Here is a 19552-nt window from a genome sequence, read left to right on the forward strand (position 1 = left end):
GTGAGTCAACAGCGTGGTGCGGCTGCCAGAACAAAGCTCGTGGCATCTCCAGCGGCCTTGTCCGGAGGCCGGGGTCCGGATGAGAAGTGATCATCCTGCCCCGACACCCTAGGTCTGCAGCCTCAGTCCTCCTGGCGCTTCGGAAGGGCTCCGTCGGAAGGTGTGCGAGCGCAGAGGGAAGGGCCGCGTAGACCGGCCACACGGAGAAGACACGTGTGCAGGGCTTCTGGGTGGCGGAGAATGACACGTGTTCTGTGAGCCGGACTCTCACAGTCACAGCTGTCACACAGTTATTTGCAAAGCATGTTATGCAACCGGTTTCCTGTCACTGTATGTCTCCAGATAACACATGACTGGTGAAAGTGTGGCCAGCATTTAAGTGGGTGGCCATCAATATCCCTTCAGATCTAGTTCACAGTGACGGCTGTGTTGTCTCTGGGGTTGCCAATCACCCTTCTCAACATTATTCCCCCTCTCTCACGTACCTTTTTTCTGAAGTTTTCATGGATTTATTTTGAGGGGGGAGGGGAGGGACAGGGAGAGAGAGGGAGACAGAGAATCCGCAGCAGGCTCCAAACCGTCTCATATACCTTTTAGTTAAGCAGTCAACAAGTTTCGTTGCTTATTTCTCTAAAATCGTTCTCCTATTTTCCCCTTCGGCTGCATTCCTATTAGTACCCTTTCTTTTCCAGTCTCCCTTCCAGCTAGAGCACAGACTCTGATAAGTCTTTCCTGACAGTTTGGCGTCAACATTGACAGTTTTTGGCCACCTGAAAAACCCTTGCGTGACCTGAAATGAATTGCCTACTGAAGATCAGGGTTTTCTGGGGTGGGGTGGGGTGGGGAGAGGGAGCTCAAGCGTTCAAAGCCACACAATCGCAATAAAGGGCACGACACACTCTAGGACTCCAAGACAGGCATTTACTTCCCAAGGCGCTGGACGTCTTAAAGAAAAGGGATGCCAAACTCGATGACCTGAACTCTTGGCCCAAAACCTAGTTGAAAAACTAGGCTCTCTATGACAGGCCTAAAAGAATCTGTTCTGTCTTACACCCACGGGCTGAGACAACTCGAAACAAACCTGAGAGTTTACTACCACAAGATGCCAAATTATTCCACCAGGTCTTATATGGGAAATCAAGAGCACGCTTAAGAAAGTCTGGGAAGGGGTTGGGGGCGGGGGGGGCGGGGGTGGCGGGTGACTGGCTGGCTCGGTCGGTGAAGTGTGCGACTCTTGATCTCGGGGTTGTGAGTTCCAGCCCCACGTTGGGTGGAGACATTACTTACATATGTACATACACACATATACACACATACATACACATATATACACACACATATATACATACATGCATACACACATACATACATAGAAAGAGTGGGAACCTGACCATTGGAATAGAGACATCTGAGGGCATTTGGATGATTCTGAGTACCCTAATCTCCCAACCCCCAAAACACACTGGTGCTACCACCAAGGGGTCAGGATCCTCAGGAATGAAGGCTTAGGTCACCTCACCAGGTGGAGAAGCCCTGATCGGTTGAGCAAAAGGGGCACAGGAATCACGGACTGTATTAACCATTCACATGCTCTGCTTTGCTATGACATTTCAGTAATTTTCTTCCTTTCCTCTTTCTTTTCCATACTATTTTATTTAGAATGTGTTGGTGACAATGCACTTCACAGTGTCACGCCTAGCTCGTGGACACACAACAATACTAAAGGGAAGTGGCATCGCCCACTCTCTGACATGACAGAGAAGTAACGGGCAGCTGGCAGCGGACTTCTCACCAGAACTAGTTCTGAGTTGTGGTTTGGGGTGTTTCTTCCTGGCTGTTTAACCTCAAAGCTGGTTCTCCAGCCCTTTCAACATTTCTGTGAGCTACCCAATATCGGCTTGATAAGATCCTTTTCTGCTTACATTAGTCAGCTCGGCTTCTGTTGATTGCAAATTAAAACTCGCAGTGCTACAACATCTATATGGACAGTGTGGTCAGTCCGGCTTTCCCCATCTCTAACACACCAGAGTTGAAGGAAGGAATTAGTCGATAAAAAAAGGAGAAATTAAAGAGTCAGAAAAAGTAAAAAGCAGAATAATCAAAACTAATAATCAAAAAAAGAATAAACAAAAATAAAAATCCATAAACTAGAAAAGCCGTGAGCTAACCTAACCAACAAGGAAAAAGGGGATAGAGCAGAAATTCACAATGACAAAGAAAAAATACCTCTGGAAAGGGTAAAAAAAAAAAAAACTTAAAAATTATAAGAACTATTTTGTAAAATTATATGAATTTGATAGCCAGACTGAAACAGATACTTTTCCAGGAAGAGCAGAATTTACAAAACCGACTTGGGGAGATACAGACTAAACAGATCAATCCATAAAAGAAGTAGACAGTTGACAAAGATCTAAACACACCAAAAAAGCAGCAGCTATAGTTTAGAGGGGAATTCTGCCAAAATTTAAAAGTGCTGTTAATTCCAACTCTACTTAAAATATTCTAGAACATGGGGCGCCTGGTTGGCGCACTGTGTACAGCATGTGGCTCTTGATCCTGGAGTCGTGATTTCAAGCCCAACGATGGCTGTGGAGGCTACTTAAACAAATTCTAGGAGCGCCTGAGTGACTCAGTCGGTTAAGCATCTAACTTCAGCTCGGGTCATGATCTCACGGTTCGGGAGTCCGAGCCCGAATCGGGCTCTGTGCTGACAGCTCAGAGCCTGGAGCCTGCTTTGGATTCTAGCTCTCCCTCTCTCTCTGCCCCTCTCCCACTCATACTCTGTCTCTGTCTCTCTCCCAAAAATAAATACAGATAAAAAAATTTTTTTAATTCTAGAATATGACAAAATTCCAAATTTTTGTATGATCCAAGTATATAACATTTATGTCAAAAGCCGGTAAAGATTTTACAGAAATAAATAAAGCCAAATTTAAAGCCAAAGACCAATTTCACATCTGAATATTTATACAAAAATTCAATAGAAAATAGAAAATAGATGCATAATCCAGCAACACAAAAAGAAAAACACCCTGTCCAGCTGGGGTTTATTCCAGAAATATAAGGATGGTTCAATATTACATAATCTATTAATAGAATTCATTGTTTTGGTAGATTTAATGAAAAAATCATATAATCATCACTAGAAATGCTGGAAAACTTTTTAATAAAATTTAACAATGATTTAACAATGATTTTTGATGGGGGAAAAAAAAACAGGAGTACAGGACTCAGTGGAAAGTGTGACTAGCATGAAAAAAACATTCTCCTAGCCTCAAAGCCATTACCTCAATAAAAAAAAAAAACCCCACAGCTTTATTGAAGCACAATTCACAAAGAACCGCACATAATTATTATGTACAGTTTTGAGGAGTTTGAACTTATGCAAACATTCATGAAACCATCGCCTCCAAGTTTCCATGTGTGTGCGTGTGTGTGTTAAAAACACTTGATATGGGGGCACCTCAGTAGATTGGGTGTCCGACTTCAGCTCAGATCATGGTCTCATGATTCATGGGTTCGAGCCCCGCATCGGGCTCTGTGCTGACAACTCAGAGCCTGGAGCCTGTTTCGGATTCTGTGTCTCCCTCTCTCTGACCCTCCCCCGTTCATGCTCTGTCTCTCTCTGTCTCAAAAATAAATAAACGTTAAAAAAAATTAAAAAAAAAAAGTTCATTTTGAAATCGAACATAACCCCTTCCCCAAAAATAACCGGTTTTCTTTTGAAACTAAGCAAGCTGATTCTAACACAGCCAGGAACACACTAAATAACAAACCTCTATAATGAAAACAGTATAATAATGGCGCACGGACAGACCAATGAAGAGAACAGAAAGGCCAGAAATAAACACAGGAGTTTCCTCCAGGATGAGGAAGGTCAGCGTCTCAAATCCGTGGGATACATGTGACGTTTTTAATAAGTGATGTTGGGGCAGCTGTATAGAAAATATCGACACATTTTACTAGATGGGATTTTTTTGCACACATATACACACAAATTACATAAGCAAAATCAAAATACAAATGACAAACCAGGGGAAATTACACATGGCTTTTCTCACAAAGGACTTGTCACCCCTGAAATTGGGACTAAAAGACCAACAGTGGAGGAAGAGCGCACAGGTCTCAAGAAAATATTCAGCCTCCCTCTGAACTAAAACCACACAGAAATGCAGGTTTTCACCGATCAGATGGCAAAAGTCCCACAGCTGGACAACACATTCTGTTGGCAAGGCACTATTTTACTTTGTTAGTAGGACTGCAAAATTGGACATTTGGTAATATTGACTAAATGTATAGTTTCACAGACCCAGCAATCCCAGCTCTGGGAACACTATCGACATACCTGTACAAGTACAAAATGCCACATATACAACGTTTTCCTAGTCACGGCAATGGTTGCAAATAAGAGTAAAAGCAAGCCAGGTGTGCAAAAGTAGGAACTGGTTAAATAAATGTGCCATAGCCACATGACAGAATATTATACAGCGAACGCCAGGGCACCTGGGCTGGCTCAGTCAGCGCGGCGTGTGACTCTTGATCTCAGGGTTGTGAGTTTAAGTCCTACGTTGGGAGTAGACATTACTTAATAAATCAAACTTTTAAAAAATTGTTAAAAACAGTGAAGACTCCCGGTCACTGATGTGGAGAGAATTATAAAATAACATTTTTTGAGACCTGTTAAGATGTTAGCCGCTTTGAAACATACAATTTTGTTACTGACTAGCCACCATGTGGTACATTTTATCTTCAGGACTTATTTATTGTATACCTGGACATTTGTACCTTTTGACCAAGCTTTTACCCATTTCACCCACCCCACCCCCAGCCTCTGTGTTTCTCTGTATCTCTGAGTTCAGGGGTTTTTGTTTTTATATTCCACACATAAGTGAGCTCAAATAGTAGTTGTCTTTATTCTGACTTATTTCATTTAGCACAGTGCGTTCAAGGTTGAGCCGTGTTGTTGCAAACAGCAGGATTTCCTTTTTTGTGGCCGAATAATATTCCATTGCCTATATATACCACATTTTTTACCCATTCATCCACCAATATCACTTAGGTTGCCTCCGTGTCTTGGCCATTGTAAATAATGTTGCAATGAACACGTGGGTGCAGATATGGTTTTGAGCTGGTGTTTTTGTTTCCTTTGGATATCTTCCCAGAGATAAAATTGCTGGGTCATAGGGTTAGTTTTTTAAGGAACCTCCGTATGTTTTCCAAAGCGGCTGCACCAGTTTGCACTCCCACCAACAGTGCACGGGGGTTCCCCTTTCTCTGCGTCCTCCCCAGCATTTGTTATCTCTTGTCTATTTGGTACTAACCATCTTAAAATGTGTGAAGTGACTTCGCATTGTGGTGGTTTTGATTTGAATTTCCTTGGTGATGAGTGATGTTGAGCATATTTTCATGTGGCTGTTGGCCATCTGGATGTCTTCTTAAGTCAACAGACTGAGATGCAGAATGGTATACAGAGTAAGCTACCCTTTGTGTAAAAAAAAGGGAAGAATGAAAAAACAAATAAATGATTTCCTTGTATTTATATAAAGAAATACTGGAAGGGGACGCCCAGGAGGCTCAATCGGTTAAGTGTCCAACTTTGGCTCAGGTCATGATCTTGCAATTCGTGGGTTCCAGCCCCGCGACAAGCTCTCCGCTGTCAGCACAGAGCCTGCTTTGGATCCTCTGAGCTCCTCTCTCTCTGCCCCACCCCCACTCTCTCTCAAAAATAAACATTAAAAAAAATACTGGAAGGATGAAGGAGAAAAACTAATAAAAATGTTTACTTCAAGGTTAAGTGTGTTTTAAATATACTTTTCATTTTTGAAACACGTAAACATATTATCTGTTCAATAACAGTTTAAAAGTATAACAAAGACACGAAGATCAACTGAACAAAACTGCCCCCAAACAGACCCAACTAAGTATCTAAGATTTACGCTGCATTTGAGATCACGTTATAGAAACAGAAGTACAAGTGGCTTTTACATATGTAAGATACACAACCTCACTGATCAAGAAATTCAATTAAGGGGCGCCTGGGTGGTTCAGTCGGTTAAGTGTCCCACTCTCGATTTCGGATCAGATCATGATCTCATGGTTCATGGGATTGAGCCCCACGTTGGGCTCTGCACCGACAGTGTGGAGTCTGCTTGGGATTCTCTCTCCCTCTCTGCCCCTCCCCTGCTTGTGCTCCCTGTCTCTCTCTCTCAAAAAACATTTTTTTTTTAAGAAATTCAATGTAAACAAAATGCCACTTATCAACTCTTGACTTTGCAAAGATGGAAACATTTCCTAACACACTACATTTGAGGAGTCTCAAAGGGACTAGCACTTTCATGCCCGGTTGCTGGGTGTGACAAGTGGCATCGCCATTGAAGACAATAATCTGATATCTAGTGGCAGTTTATATTTGCATACACTTTGACTCAGCAGCTCCACTTCTAAGAGTTTTTTTTTTTTTTCACAAGCATAATCGCACCTGACCACAAAGACTGATGTACACAGATATTTGCTGCAGCACTGTGAACAGTAGCAGGAGACTAAAACCAAGAAAAAGTCTACCACGGGTACCTCCCTGCAGTGAAATACGAAGCTGTTAAAAACAAGGAGAAATATCTACATGTGCTGAAAGGGAACAATGCCCAAAACATATTGTTAAGAAAGGGGGCTATAAACGTGGTGAATAAAATGCTACCATTTATGCAAAAAATATGTCTGAATACATATGGAATATACATCTGGAAGGAAGCAGCTGGAGGGAGAAACCAAGCGGCTGGGACAAAGCAGAAGGATGGAAACTGACTTTAATATGCTTTGATTTTCAATCATGTGCACATACTCCTTAAAACTGTACTCTCTGACAACAAAGCAAGAAGCTATGGATAGGGGCACCCAGCTGGCTCCGTCAGTGGGGCATGCCACTCTTGATCTTGGGGTTGTGAGTTCAAGCCTCACATTGGGTGGAGAGCTTACTTTAAAAAAGAAGCCAGAAGGTATTTACAGAGGAAAGATGACACAACAAATGGTGTCGGGTCAGTTGTTAACTTTGTAAAATAAAATCATACCTTCAGCGTACATTAATATAGATATCAATTGAACTAGGGAAATTAAAAGTTAAATAAAAATGAAACCAGCCAAGGTAATGATGACCACGTAAATCTGAAACTTTCAACACATCTCCTAAATATAACGCAGAGGCTGAGATCATCCAAACGTCAAAAGCTAAGAACAGAAATGAATAAACACACCAAGAAGAAATAAAGTAATAAAACAAGAGTTGATTAAATTCAGAAAAGAAATAGAAAGGGTTTCCGTTTCTACCTAGGATGTAGAAAGTCGCAAGGAAGGTCCCTTCCACCCTGACCAGAAAAACTGAATCGAACGGGGAATCTTCATTTTGTTGAGGTCATCAGAGAGCGGAGGTCACCAAGCCCCAGGGTGGATGGGACTCCTGGCAGCGAGCCCCCTTGGTGATGACCCTAAATGCAGACACTTCCACTGGCTCTCAGAGCCTGCACCCTGGAAGATAGACCCAGGCACCCAGCCTTCCTCTTCAGTGTAACAACAAGAAACAGATTCCTACAATTCAAACAGATACTTGTCAACAGGATTCTCATCTCAGCTGAAGACACTCACTGTTCAGTCTGCAACAGACTTTCTCACTCTTGGTGCTACTGACATTTGGGGCCAAATTCTTCGTGGTCATCATTGCCCTGTGCAGCCTCCCTGGCCTCTACCCTCTAGAAGCCAGTCACGCCCTCCCCACTAGTTCTAACAACAAAAATGCCTCCAGACACTGCCAAATGTCTCCTGGGGATAGGGTTGACATATTTATACTAATACATATATATACAAGTATATATGTATATGTGTGTGTGTGTGTGTGTATACATACATATATATATATATATATATATATATATATATATACTTGTTTTTATCATCTGAAATGCAAATTTAACTTTCTATTTTCTGCTAAAGATGGCATCCTTACCACAGGGGAAAAAAGCTCGCCTCCGTTGAGAACTATTGATCTAGACCCTCAAATACTGACATGAGCAGACAACGAGGAATCACCAAGCACTTGAAGAATATGAAACTGAATTCAAAAAGCTCTTCTTCAAATATGGCAAATATATCCTTCTGCCTCAGGGCCTTTGCACTTTCTGTTTCCTCTTTCTAGAAACCTGTTCCCCTAAATACCAGTATGGATGTGAGGGACGAAGCCAGGATGTAATACATATGCTACACAAAATTCTTACAAGATATAAAGAAAAAATGCAAGAGCTGACGTGAAAACGAAAGTCGCAGAAATTAAAAACATGACTACCGATCAATGGGCTGAACAGTAGAAAGTTTACAACTTGTCCATAAATCAACGAGGTACAAGCTTGAGCTGAGAGAGTCTCTCAGAAAGAACAGAAAGATAGGAAGTGTCAGAGCAAGGTTGAGACGTATCTGGAGAGTGCCTCTGAGGCATCAGCACTAACTGCGGCAGCACCCTCTTCATCAAGGCAGTTGGGGCCCCTGGGTGGCTCAGTCGGTTAAGCTTCTGACTTCAGCTCAGGTCATGATCTCATGGCTCATGGGTTCAAGCCCCGTGTCGGGCTCTGTGCTGACAGCTCAGAGCCTGGCGCCTGCTTCGGATTCTGTGTGTGTCTCTCTCTCTGCCCTTCCCCTGCTCACATTCTGTCTCTGTCAAAAGTGACTAAACATTAAAGAAATAGTAATAAAAAAAGAAGTCACAGCAATAGATGCATGGCTACAGGTACCCCTCCTTTAAGCCCCTAGGTTCTGGCCGTGCCAAACTTCACCTTTATGCCCGAGTTCTTTCAATAGCAACTACTTTCTGTAATTACTAATATCTGGATTATCTGTGACCTTGTAGCCTTCTATAACCTGTGTAAACCATACCCTATATTGAATCATCTGTCAAATACCTAGCGTAGCTTCTGTTTTCCTGTCTGCAGCCTGACTGATGGTGTTCATTACCAGAAGTGGTCCTAGGAAATAAACCCTTACAATGAACTTGAACTACAAAGTAGAATTCAGAGCAAAGAATAGTACCGAGAATAAATAAGGTACTTTCATCATGATAGAGGGGTTAATTCGTCAAGATAAAATAACAATCCTAAATGTGTATGCAAATCATAACAAAACTTCAAAATATGAGGCAAAACTGTTAAAACCTCAAAGAGAAATAGACAAACCCACAATTATAGTGTGAGATTTCAACACCCCTTTCAATCATTGGTAAAACAAGAAGATAGAGAATTAACAAGGGTAGAGAGAGAACTCAGCAACACCATCAACCAACTTGACCTAATTGATGTTAATAGAATACCCCACCCAACAATAAAATGCACATTCTTTTCAAATGCACACAGAACATGTACCAAGATAAACCATATATTAAGTCTCAACAAATTTACAAGGACTGAAATCATATAAAGTATGTTTTCTAACCACAATGAAATTATATATCAAAATGAGGAATATATTTAGATATTAAACACACAGGTCACAGAAGAAAGAACAAGAGAAACTAGAAAATATCTTGAAGTGAATACAAATAAAAATGCAACATAGCCCAATTTCTAGAATGCCACTAAAGTGGTGCCAAGGGGAAAATTCATAGCAGTGAATGTCTACTTTATTTTTTTAATATATTCTTTTTTTTTCAATTTTAACATTTATTTATTCTTGAGAGAGAGAGAGAGAGAGAGCGAGCGAGCGAGCATGAGGGGGGAGGGACACAGAGACAGGGAGACACAGAATCTGCAGCAGGCTCCAGGCTTTGAGCGGTCAGCACAGAGCCCAATGCGGGGCTCGAACCCACAAACCGTGAGATCATGACCTGAGCCAAAGTAAGATGCTTAATCGACTGAGCCACCCAGGTGCCCCGTGAATGTCTACTTTAAAAAATGAGGTGCAGGCGCTGAGGAAAACAACATGGGTGTTTCCATGAAAAATTAGAAATAGAGCCCCCCCCCCACACACACACAAAACTACCACACAATCCAGCAACTCTACATGTGGGTATTTATCTGAAAAAAAATGAAAACAGCAATATGAAAAGATATATGAACCTGTGTGTTCACTGCAGCACTATGGAAACCTTAGCGTCCGTTGGTAAACAAATGGATGCAGCCCTAAAAAAAGATGACATCTTGCTATTTGCAACAACATGGATGGACCAATTATGCTAAGTGAAACAGGTCAACAGAGAAAGACGAATACTCTATGATTCCACTTATACGTGGAATCTATAAACTAAAAGAAATAAGTAAACGCACAAAAAAGCAGAGACTGAACCATAAATGCAGAGCACAGTCTGCTGGTTGCCAAAGGAGGGGATGGGCGGGAAGGGCCAAACAGGGGAAAGGGAGTGGGAGATCCAGGCTTCTAGTCCCGAAGCGAGGAAGTCAGGGACTAAAAGGCGCGGCCTAGGGAAGATAGACAGTGGTATTGTGACAGCACTGTATGGCGACACATGGTAGCTGTGCTTGTGAGCACAGCATAATGTATACACTTGTGGAGTCACCGTTGTACGCCTGAAATTAATGTAACATTGTGCCAACTACAGTTCAACAACAACAGCAAAGAAAATAAGAAAGGTCTCAAATCCAACCTGAGGTTCTGCCTCAAGCACGTTTCAGAAAGAGAGCTGGCTGTCGTGTGGCCACTGCTGAGGGAAAGAAGGCAAACACAAAAGAGCACACACTCCGTGATTCCTTTTCTATGAAATGCTCAGAAAAGGCACATCTGTAGAGACAGAGAGCAGATCCTCTCACCGCCTGGGGCTGGAGAGGGGAGTGAGGATTGACTGCAAACAGGCCCAGGAAATTCTCTGAGGGCACAGAAATTGTTCAGAGCTGGACTGGTTGCACAGTGGTTGCACAACGACAGATTTACTAGAAGTCATCCAGCCGCACACTTACAATGGGTGAATCCTATAGTGTGTGTGTGTGTGTGTGTGTGTGTGTGTGTGTGTGTGCACCTCAATAAAGCTGCCTTTAAAAACCAGTGGAATGTGTGGCACTAAGGAAAGTGGGCCAGGCAAGACAGACTAGAATACCGCATCGAGCTAAACGCATTGACACGGGTGTGCTTACCAGAGCTTCTAGATCTAATGTGAGCGTTCTAATGGTCTGCCTGACTGAAACAGGGAGTAAATGGTGCCTACGATGGAACTGCCACGGTAGAGGTTCCTTTCTGTTACGTAAAAGGCACAGGGAGCAGGGAAGATGTAGTGGGGGCCCACACGTGGCGTCTTCTCTCAGCCATCTCCCATGTGTCTAGAAAGCATATTGTAGGAAAGTCGGGTGACCGATGGCGTCCTGACCCAGCTCAACCTCAGAGTGGGTGAGCTCACGGCCGTTTCTCCAGTTCCTCAATGTGTAATCGGAACACACCTCCCTGACGGCTGGTCAAACCCCCGTGGCAGCCTTCGGGTCGCGGAGCAAGGCCTCCCGTAGGAGGAAGGGCAAGGCCCACCGGCACCCGCCACACTCACACCACCACGGTCATTCAGGAGGAAGGCCGCATGCTCAGAGGAACTGCAGACATGAGCCACCAACACACACTTCAAAGACGCAGGGAGGTGACCCCTAGCACACCGCGGCTGACACATGTGTCCCGCCTACCTCAGAATGAGCTATCGCACACCTACCCTACTGTCGGTGCCGATTCCAGCTGCCCTTGTACACACGTGCCCGCTGCACCCTCCCTTGTACACACGTTCCCGCTGCACCTGCCCTTGTACACACATGCCTGCTGCAGCTGCCCTTGTACACATGTGCCCACTGCTGCCGCCCCTGTACACACCTGCCCATTGCAGCTGTCCTTGTACACATGTCCCCACTGCAGCTGTCCTTGTACACGGTCTCCTCTCTCGGTCAAGTCGGCACGGCCCTGGCGTCTGGTATCCGGCTACTGCTCCGGCAAATGCTTTCGTCCCTACGCCAGCTCGCAAGGATCGGCACACACAGCTCATCTTTATCATGATGCCTCAAAGCTATGAGAAGTCTGCTACTCTCTGCCATAATCTGGTTCGTGGAGACTGTGATTTCCCTGAGGCCTCACAGATCATCACACTAGTGACATGTCCTAATATCCACCACATTAATGACATCACGCTGATCAGAGCTGCTGAGCGCACGGTAGAGACCACCTTTGCGTATGGATACCATGCATGCCAGATAATCTGAAGTTAACGCTGATGGTGTGGCACCTGCTTGGGATCCTCTCTCCCTCTCTCTCTCCCCTCCCCCACTCGCTCGCTTTCTCCCTCTCTCTCAAAATAAATAAAAAATGAACTTAAAAAAAGTTTAAAAGAGAGAAACTGAGAGGGAGGCAAACCATAAGACACTCTTAAATACAGAGAACAAACAGGGTTGCTGGAGGGGGAGGTGGGGGGGGATGGGCTAACTGGGTGATGGACATTAGGAGGGCACCTGTTGGGATGAGCACTGGGTGTTGTATGTAAGTGATGAATCACTGGGTTCTACTCCTGAAACCAATACTACACTATGTGTTTACTAAGTTGAATTTAAGTTAAAAAATCAATCAATCAATAAATCACTGAATTAAATAGAAGAAACATCCTATAAAAAAGTGAGATGCATAACAACCATAGCACAAGTCAGAATGGGAAATATACTGTTATAAAGTCCTTACACTATTCATGAAATGGTGTATTATTATTTAAATGAAGACTCCAATTAATTAAGGATGTATATTTTACACCTTAGGACAACTAGTAAAAATTAAAAACTTATCACTGTCAAGTTAATCATTGAGATAAAAGTGAAAAATAAAAAAGGCTTAATTAACCCAAGAGAAGGTACAAACAAAAGACAAAAGAAACAAAGAATAGAACAAATGGAAAAAAGCTAGTAAGATGGCAGATTTTATTCCCAAAAGTTCCATAATCACATTTTATGTGAATAAACTAAATATACCGATTAAAATGAAGAGGGTACTATCGTATAAAGAAAGCAAGATCCAGCTATACGCTGTGGAAAAGGAACTCATGTTAAATATAAAGACACAAGGGCACCTGGCTGGCTTAGTCAGTAGAGCATGCAATCTTGGTCTTGGGGTCATGAGTTCAAGCCCCACGTTGGATACAAAGATTACTTAAAAATAAGTAAGTGAATAAATAAGTAAAAGGAAGAAGATACAATATGCAAGCACATATCAAAATAAAGCAGGGATACTTACATTTATATAAGAAAAAGTAGACTTCAAGAAAAGAAAGAAAAAGTATACTTCGGAAAAAGAAATGGCATCTAAGATAAAGAAAAACATTAAATAATGACAAACGGGTCTATTGTCCAAGAAAACATAATAATTCTAAATGTATTCAACTAACAACATAGCATCAAAATACATGAAGCTGGGGCACCTGGGTGGCTCAGTCAGTTAAGCGCCCGACTCTTGGTTTCAGCTCAGGTCATGATCTCCCAGTTCGTGGGGTCAAGCCCTGCTTCAGTTAACAGCATGGAGCCTGCTTGGGATTCTCTCTCCCTGTCTCTCTGCCTGTCTCCCACTCATATTCTCTCTCTCTCTCTCTCTCTCTCTCTCTCTCTCTCAAAAATAAATAAAGTATTTTTTTTTTGAGGGGAGGAGGCACAAGTGATCAAGGGGAGGGGTAGAGACAGAGAATCCCATGAAGGGCAGAGAAAGAGACAGAGAGAGAGAGAAGCAGGGCTCACCCGAAGCGGGGCTCACCCAAAGCAGGGCTCGAGCTCACCTGAAATGGGGCTCAGGTCACCCGCTGTGGGACTTGAACTCACAAACCATGACATCATGACTTGAGCCGAAGTCAGATGCTGAACAACTGAGCTACCCAGGCACCCCAAAGTTTTTTTTTTTAATTTTTAAAAATGTTATTTTAGAGAGAGAATGGTTGAGCAGGGGAGAGTGGGTGAGCAGGGGAGAGAGAGAGAGAGAGAATGAATGAGAATCCCAAGCAGGCTCCACACTCAGCATGGAGCCCAACGCAGGGCTCTATCCCATGACCCTGGGATCATGACCTGAGCGGAAATTAAGAGTCAGAAGCTCGGCTGATTGAGTCACCCAGGCGCCCCGAATAAACACACTTGAAAAACCCAAAATACATGAAGCAAAAGCAAACAGAAGTGGAAGGAGAAATGGGCAAATCCATAATTACAGACAGAAACTTTCACACTCCTCTCTCAGTACTTGACAGTGAAAGTAAGTAGAAAAGCGGGAAGGATAGAGAAGAACTGAACAATATCCACCAACCTGACCTAATGAGCATTTAGAGAACACACTGCCCAACAAGAGAACATGTGCTTTCTCCAAGTGCATGTGCAATACTCACCAAATAAAACTATATTGTGGGCCATGATGTAAACAACAAATTTGAAAGACTAGAACTCATATGGAGTTTATTCTTAGATCATGATGGAACTTACTAGAAATTAATAACAGAAAGATATATAGAAAATCCTCCAATATTTGGAAATTAAACAAAGACTTCTAAACAACCCTTGGGTCAAAGAGGAAATCTCAGAAGAGTTTTAAATAATATGTTTAAATAAATGAAAACACAACATATCAAATTCTGTGAAATGCACCTGAAGCAGTGCTTAGAAGGAAATATATTAAACTCTTATATTAGAAAATAAGAAAGATCTCAAATTAGTAATTTAAGCTTCCACCTTAAGAAAATAGAAAAAAAGGGAGTGCTTGGGTGGCTCAGTCTATTGAGCATCTGACTTTTGGTTTTGATCAGGTCATGATCCCAGGGTGGTGGGATTGGGCCCCATGTTGGCCTCAGTGCTGAGCATGAAGCCTACTTAAGATTCATTCTCTCTCTCTCTCCCCCTCTGTCCCTCTCCCCAGCTCGGCCTCTCTCTCTCTCTCTCATAAAAAAAAATGAAACAAAGAAACAAAATTAAAAACAAAAATAAAACAAAGAAACAAAACATAAGCGTCCCACAAAGCAAAGTCCAAGCTCAGATGGTTTCACTGGTGAGTTTTACCAAAAAAATTAAGGAAAAAGGAACAGCAATACTATACAATATCTTTCAGAAAATTAGAAGTGTGAGGGTGGGGAACACTTCCCAAATCATTTTCTGAAGCCAGAATTGCGCTGATATCAAAGCCAGACAAAGACAACACAAAAAAGGAAACTTGCAGAACAATACCTCTCATGGACAAAGACACAAATCTCCTCAGCAAAATAGAAGCAAATTAAATCCAGCAATATATGAAGAGAATAATGTATTCCAACCAAGTGAAGTTTATCCCAGGAGTTCCAGGCTGGCTCAACATGCAAAAATCAATCATCAGAATAACTCACCCTAGTAACAGACAAAAAAAGAAAAGTATATTATTGTTTTTGTAGATGCCGAAAAGGGATTTAACAAAATCCAATTCGTAAAAAAAAGTCTCAGCAAACTGGCAACACAAGGGAACTTCCCAACTTGGTCAGAGGCTTCTTGTAGTTGCCTACGGCTACCGTACTTAAAAGGTGAAGAAGACCAAGGGCTTTTCCCCCAGGATCAGGAAAAAGTCAAGGATGTCTGCTCTCATCATCTCTATGCAACACTGACAGTGCCACAGGTACTAACTGCAAACAAGACTACTGGAACTAAATAGGTGAGTTTAGCGAGGTTGATATGCAGAAATCAATTGAGAAACTAATTCTGAAATGGATACGGAAAGGCAAAGGACCTAGAATAGCCAAATCAACTGTGAAAAGAAAGAGTCGGAGAGCTAAAACTTCCTGATTTCAAAAATTATTATAAAACTACTGTCATCAAAACGGCATAGTATTCGCGCAAAGATGAAGAAACAAATCAATGTAACAGACTGGAGAACACAGAAATAGACCTACATAAAGACAACCAATTGATTTTTCACAAAGTTGTGAAAAACTGTAGTTTATAAACTATAAAATTGTGTAACTTTCAGGGAAAAAAAGAGAACATTTTCAGGACCCAGGGCTAGCTGAAGAGTTCTTAGACATTAAAAGCACAATCCTTAACAGAAAAACCGATAAATGGAATGTGATCAAAAGTTTAAAATCCTTGTTCCACAAAGATACTACAGAGAGAATGACAAGACTATAGATGGATAGAAAACATATGGAAATTATAGATCTCACAAAGACCTTGCATCCAGGGGTACTTGGGTTTTAGCACAGTTTACAAAACTAAATGTGATCATACAAGGGAAGTCCTCAGCTGAACGCATGCTACAAGCCATTCAATAAATGTGAATTATTATAATTCATTATCATTGTCATTACAACATTCTTTAAACTTGAGAATATACGGGGCACCTGGGTGGCTCAGTGGGTTAAGCATCCGAGTCTTGATTTGGGGTCAGGTCCTGATCTTATGGTTTGAGTTCCAGCCCCGTGTCCGACTCTGTACTAACTGTGGAGCCTGCTTGGGATTCTCTCTCTCCCCCCTCCCTCTGTCCCTTACCTGCTTGTAGTGTCTCTCTCAAAATAAGTAAATAAACATTAAATTTAAAAAATAAAATAAAATTGAGAATATAAGAGAAATTTCCATCAAAAGAAAAGCTGTTAAACTATGTTATATCTATTACGAGAAATATTATGGAGTGGTTTAAAGGATGAAGTAAATTTATATGTACTAATCTGGAAAGATGTCCAGAACTGTGAAAACAGTAAATTGCAGGATAATTTGTATAGTATGATCTCATTTGTGCAAAAATAAAATGATATGTTCTGAAAAAAATGTTTATGGAATGATATTCACTGAACTGCTAACAACTGTTATCCCTACGGAGGGGAGCAGAATGAGGAGGGGTTCAGAGAGAGGTGGTCTTTCACTTTTTATTCTATTTATTCCTAGATTGTTTGAATTTTTACAAGAATATATTCCTATATTTTTGTAAGAAAAAAACATGAAAGAAGAGTCAATTATCTTTTAAAAGATCAGTGATAAAGGGGCGCCTGGGTGGCTCAGTTGGTTGGGCGGCCGACTTCGGCTCAGGTCATGATCTCGCAGTCCGTGAGTTCTATCCCCGTGTCGGGCTCTGTGCTGACAGCTCAGAGCCTGGAGCCTGCTTCAGATTCTGTGTCTGCCTCTCTCTGACCCTCCCTGTTCATGCTCTGTCTCTCCCTGTCTCAAAAATAAATAAACGTTAAAAAAAATTAAAAAAGAGCAGTGATAAAAATAGACTCAACCTGCATGTGTAATTTAACAAACATTAACGGAGTGTTACGCATTGGCCTTAGCGGGGCAAAGAACTGAGTCACTGCCCTGGCTGTGCCACTAAACCGTGTTACAAATGTTAGAGTGCGTACTTGTCAGAAACAGGGATCAGTCTTTTTTCTCTCTCTAGCCCTGCGACACGGGTCTTGATTCCAAGTTGGCGCTGGAGCGAGGTAAAGAATCACTATCCTGACAAAATGGGAATTAAAGCCGGCCGGGAAGAATAGCTCCGTATGGCCCCGTGGAATTGACACATGATCGCCATCTAGTGGCAACAAAGGATTCTTGCGGAAGCTAGGGATCAGCAGACATGGACTTTCAGGAGGCCTTTCAACAAAACAGCAGTCTATCTAAAAGAGAATGAGCCTCCGAAAAACTTCAGAAGCATCAGGTAAAAGGTTAGGGTTTATGTCGTGGAGTGTTGGGAAGATGACGTCTAGGTACTCTTGTGTCTTAGGTCTCCTGCTTCAGCGTCCCATCATCAGATGCCCCACACACCTGTGCAAAGTCCACGCTGGCCACACGTTCGTTACAGCCAAAAAGAATGAACCAAGTTCGGTATGAGGTATATACACCCACGCTTTTCTGAAATTGATGAAATGCTAATAACCTTTTGTAAGCCGGTCTGGTCAGGACACGCTGCAAAACAAGACTAGAAAAAAATCTTCCATAAAGTTTGCCTTCGAGGTGTACTATCTTTGTGAATCATCACAAACCATCATGAGAGTGAGAGCTGCTCTGAAAATATCTAGTGAGCCTTTCAAACATCACACGCCCGTGTGTCACACGCCAAAGGCTCTCAAGGAAAGGCACCTGTAGTTGGGTTTGTAAGTACGACTTTCTGACAAACCATCACCTGCCCATCCGGGGCTCAGGGAGTAGGTTTTCATGTCTCCTTCGAGTGCTAATGAGTTTTCAAAGTAGGTTCACTGTTAGGGAAACAGGTGAATGACTTGCAATCTGAGAAACAGTGGAGCCTGTGTTTATTGAGTAGGGGACCGAAAAAGAATAATGAAAGGGCACCCTGGTAGTTAACCTGAAAATTCTGGGTATGTCTAGATGCCTGATACCTACATGCTAAGTATAGTAACACTCCTTGTAAAATGTTGCTCCTCAGAGGGGCACCTGGGTGGCTCTGGTGGTAGGGCATGTCACTCTTGAACGTGGCATTGTAAGGTTGAGCCTAAGGTTGGGGGCACAGATTACTTTAGAAAAATCTTGACAAAATTACAAAGATATGAAACAAACGCGTAAATCTTAAAAACAATTTTTTTAAACGTTGCTCTGCAGAACCAATAACAAATACTTTCACAAGACCGGTAAGAGTCCCCCTGTCTAGTTCAGTGTCAATGGGGAAAGTCGCCCGAAATAACTTTATGTTCAGATAAATGTCCTATCACCCACTGTGGAAGTATTCACGCATGATTAAATTATTTTATAATCCGTCGTCCTCCAGTGGCACACGGTAGGCGCCTCGTAAACGTGGGAAGAAAACCAAAGGTGACATGTGTGGCGGAGCCGGGGATGGCGGTGCGGGACCGCGTCATTTGGGGTGGGCCACCGCGTCCCTCCCACCGAGCTGGGCAGCGGCGGGGAAGCTGGGAGTGGCGGACGTGGTGCACCGGGAGGCCCCGATGGCTCGGGACTCGCAACCCCGCGGGCCGAGCCGCCGCTTCCTACCGGCCGAAGTAGGCGCGACCGCCGTCAGGTCTCCGGGCCCAAACGTTCCAGGACCTTGTCCCCGGGGCGCTGACGGAGCCCGTGACCTTTGGGCGGTGGGCGGCACGTGTCGCTGCCGACGCGACGGGTAGGAAGGGGCGCCGTCCCTAGCGCCCCGCATTTTACACATCAGCCCAAGTCCGGGTTCCTGCCGCTCCTCGGAAAGCGCAGTGTCAGCGTAGAGAGCCGGGAGGTGGCCCCGAGACACCCAGGAGCGCCACCGCGGAAGGCTCCAGAAGCGGGGCGTCCGCCGACGGCCCCGCGACAGCGCGCCCCGGAAGGCGCGCGGGGACACCGCGGGGCCGCGTCCCGGCCTCCCCGCTCCCGGTCCCGCGGGTCCCCGGGCTCGACGTGCGAGCCAGCCCGGCCCGGGAGCCCCCCACTCACGTAGCGCTGCAGCTTCCTCTCGGGGGGCGACTTGACGAGCCAGCCCGTGCACACGGCGTCGCCCGCGCTCATCGTGGCCGCCGCTGCCGCTTCCTCCAGCTGGGTCGCCGCGGCAGGAGGAAGTCGGGCCGGGGATGCCTGCGGGGCGGGCCCAGCGTCCCCGCCCGCCCCGGCGCCGCCCCGAGCCCCCGTCGCGACCCCCGCCCCCGGGGGGGGGGGAGGGG

General features: G+C 43.8%; 1 protein-coding gene across 1 annotated transcript in view; it reads right to left on the reverse strand.

Moving 5' to 3' along the window:
• The window catches only part of GAB3 (GRB2 associated binding protein 3), a 79079-nt gene extending 59679 nt beyond the window's left edge, over window positions 1-19400 (reverse strand). The window contains exon 1 of the mRNA XM_047100697.1: window positions 19329-19400. Within this exon, the coding sequence (XP_046956653.1) occupies window positions 19329-19400 (72 nt within the window). The remainder of the gene's footprint in view (window positions 1-19328) is intronic.
• Between the last annotated feature and the right edge of the window lie 152 nt (window positions 19401-19552).

Source organism: Lynx rufus, unplaced genomic scaffold, assembly GCF_022079265.1.
Source record: "Lynx rufus isolate CCGP_SWC_20201006 ecotype Redwood Valley unplaced genomic scaffold, mLynRuf1.p SCAF_52, whole genome shotgun sequence".
Classification (NCBI taxonomy): domain Eukaryota; kingdom Metazoa; phylum Chordata; class Mammalia; order Carnivora; family Felidae; genus Lynx; species Lynx rufus.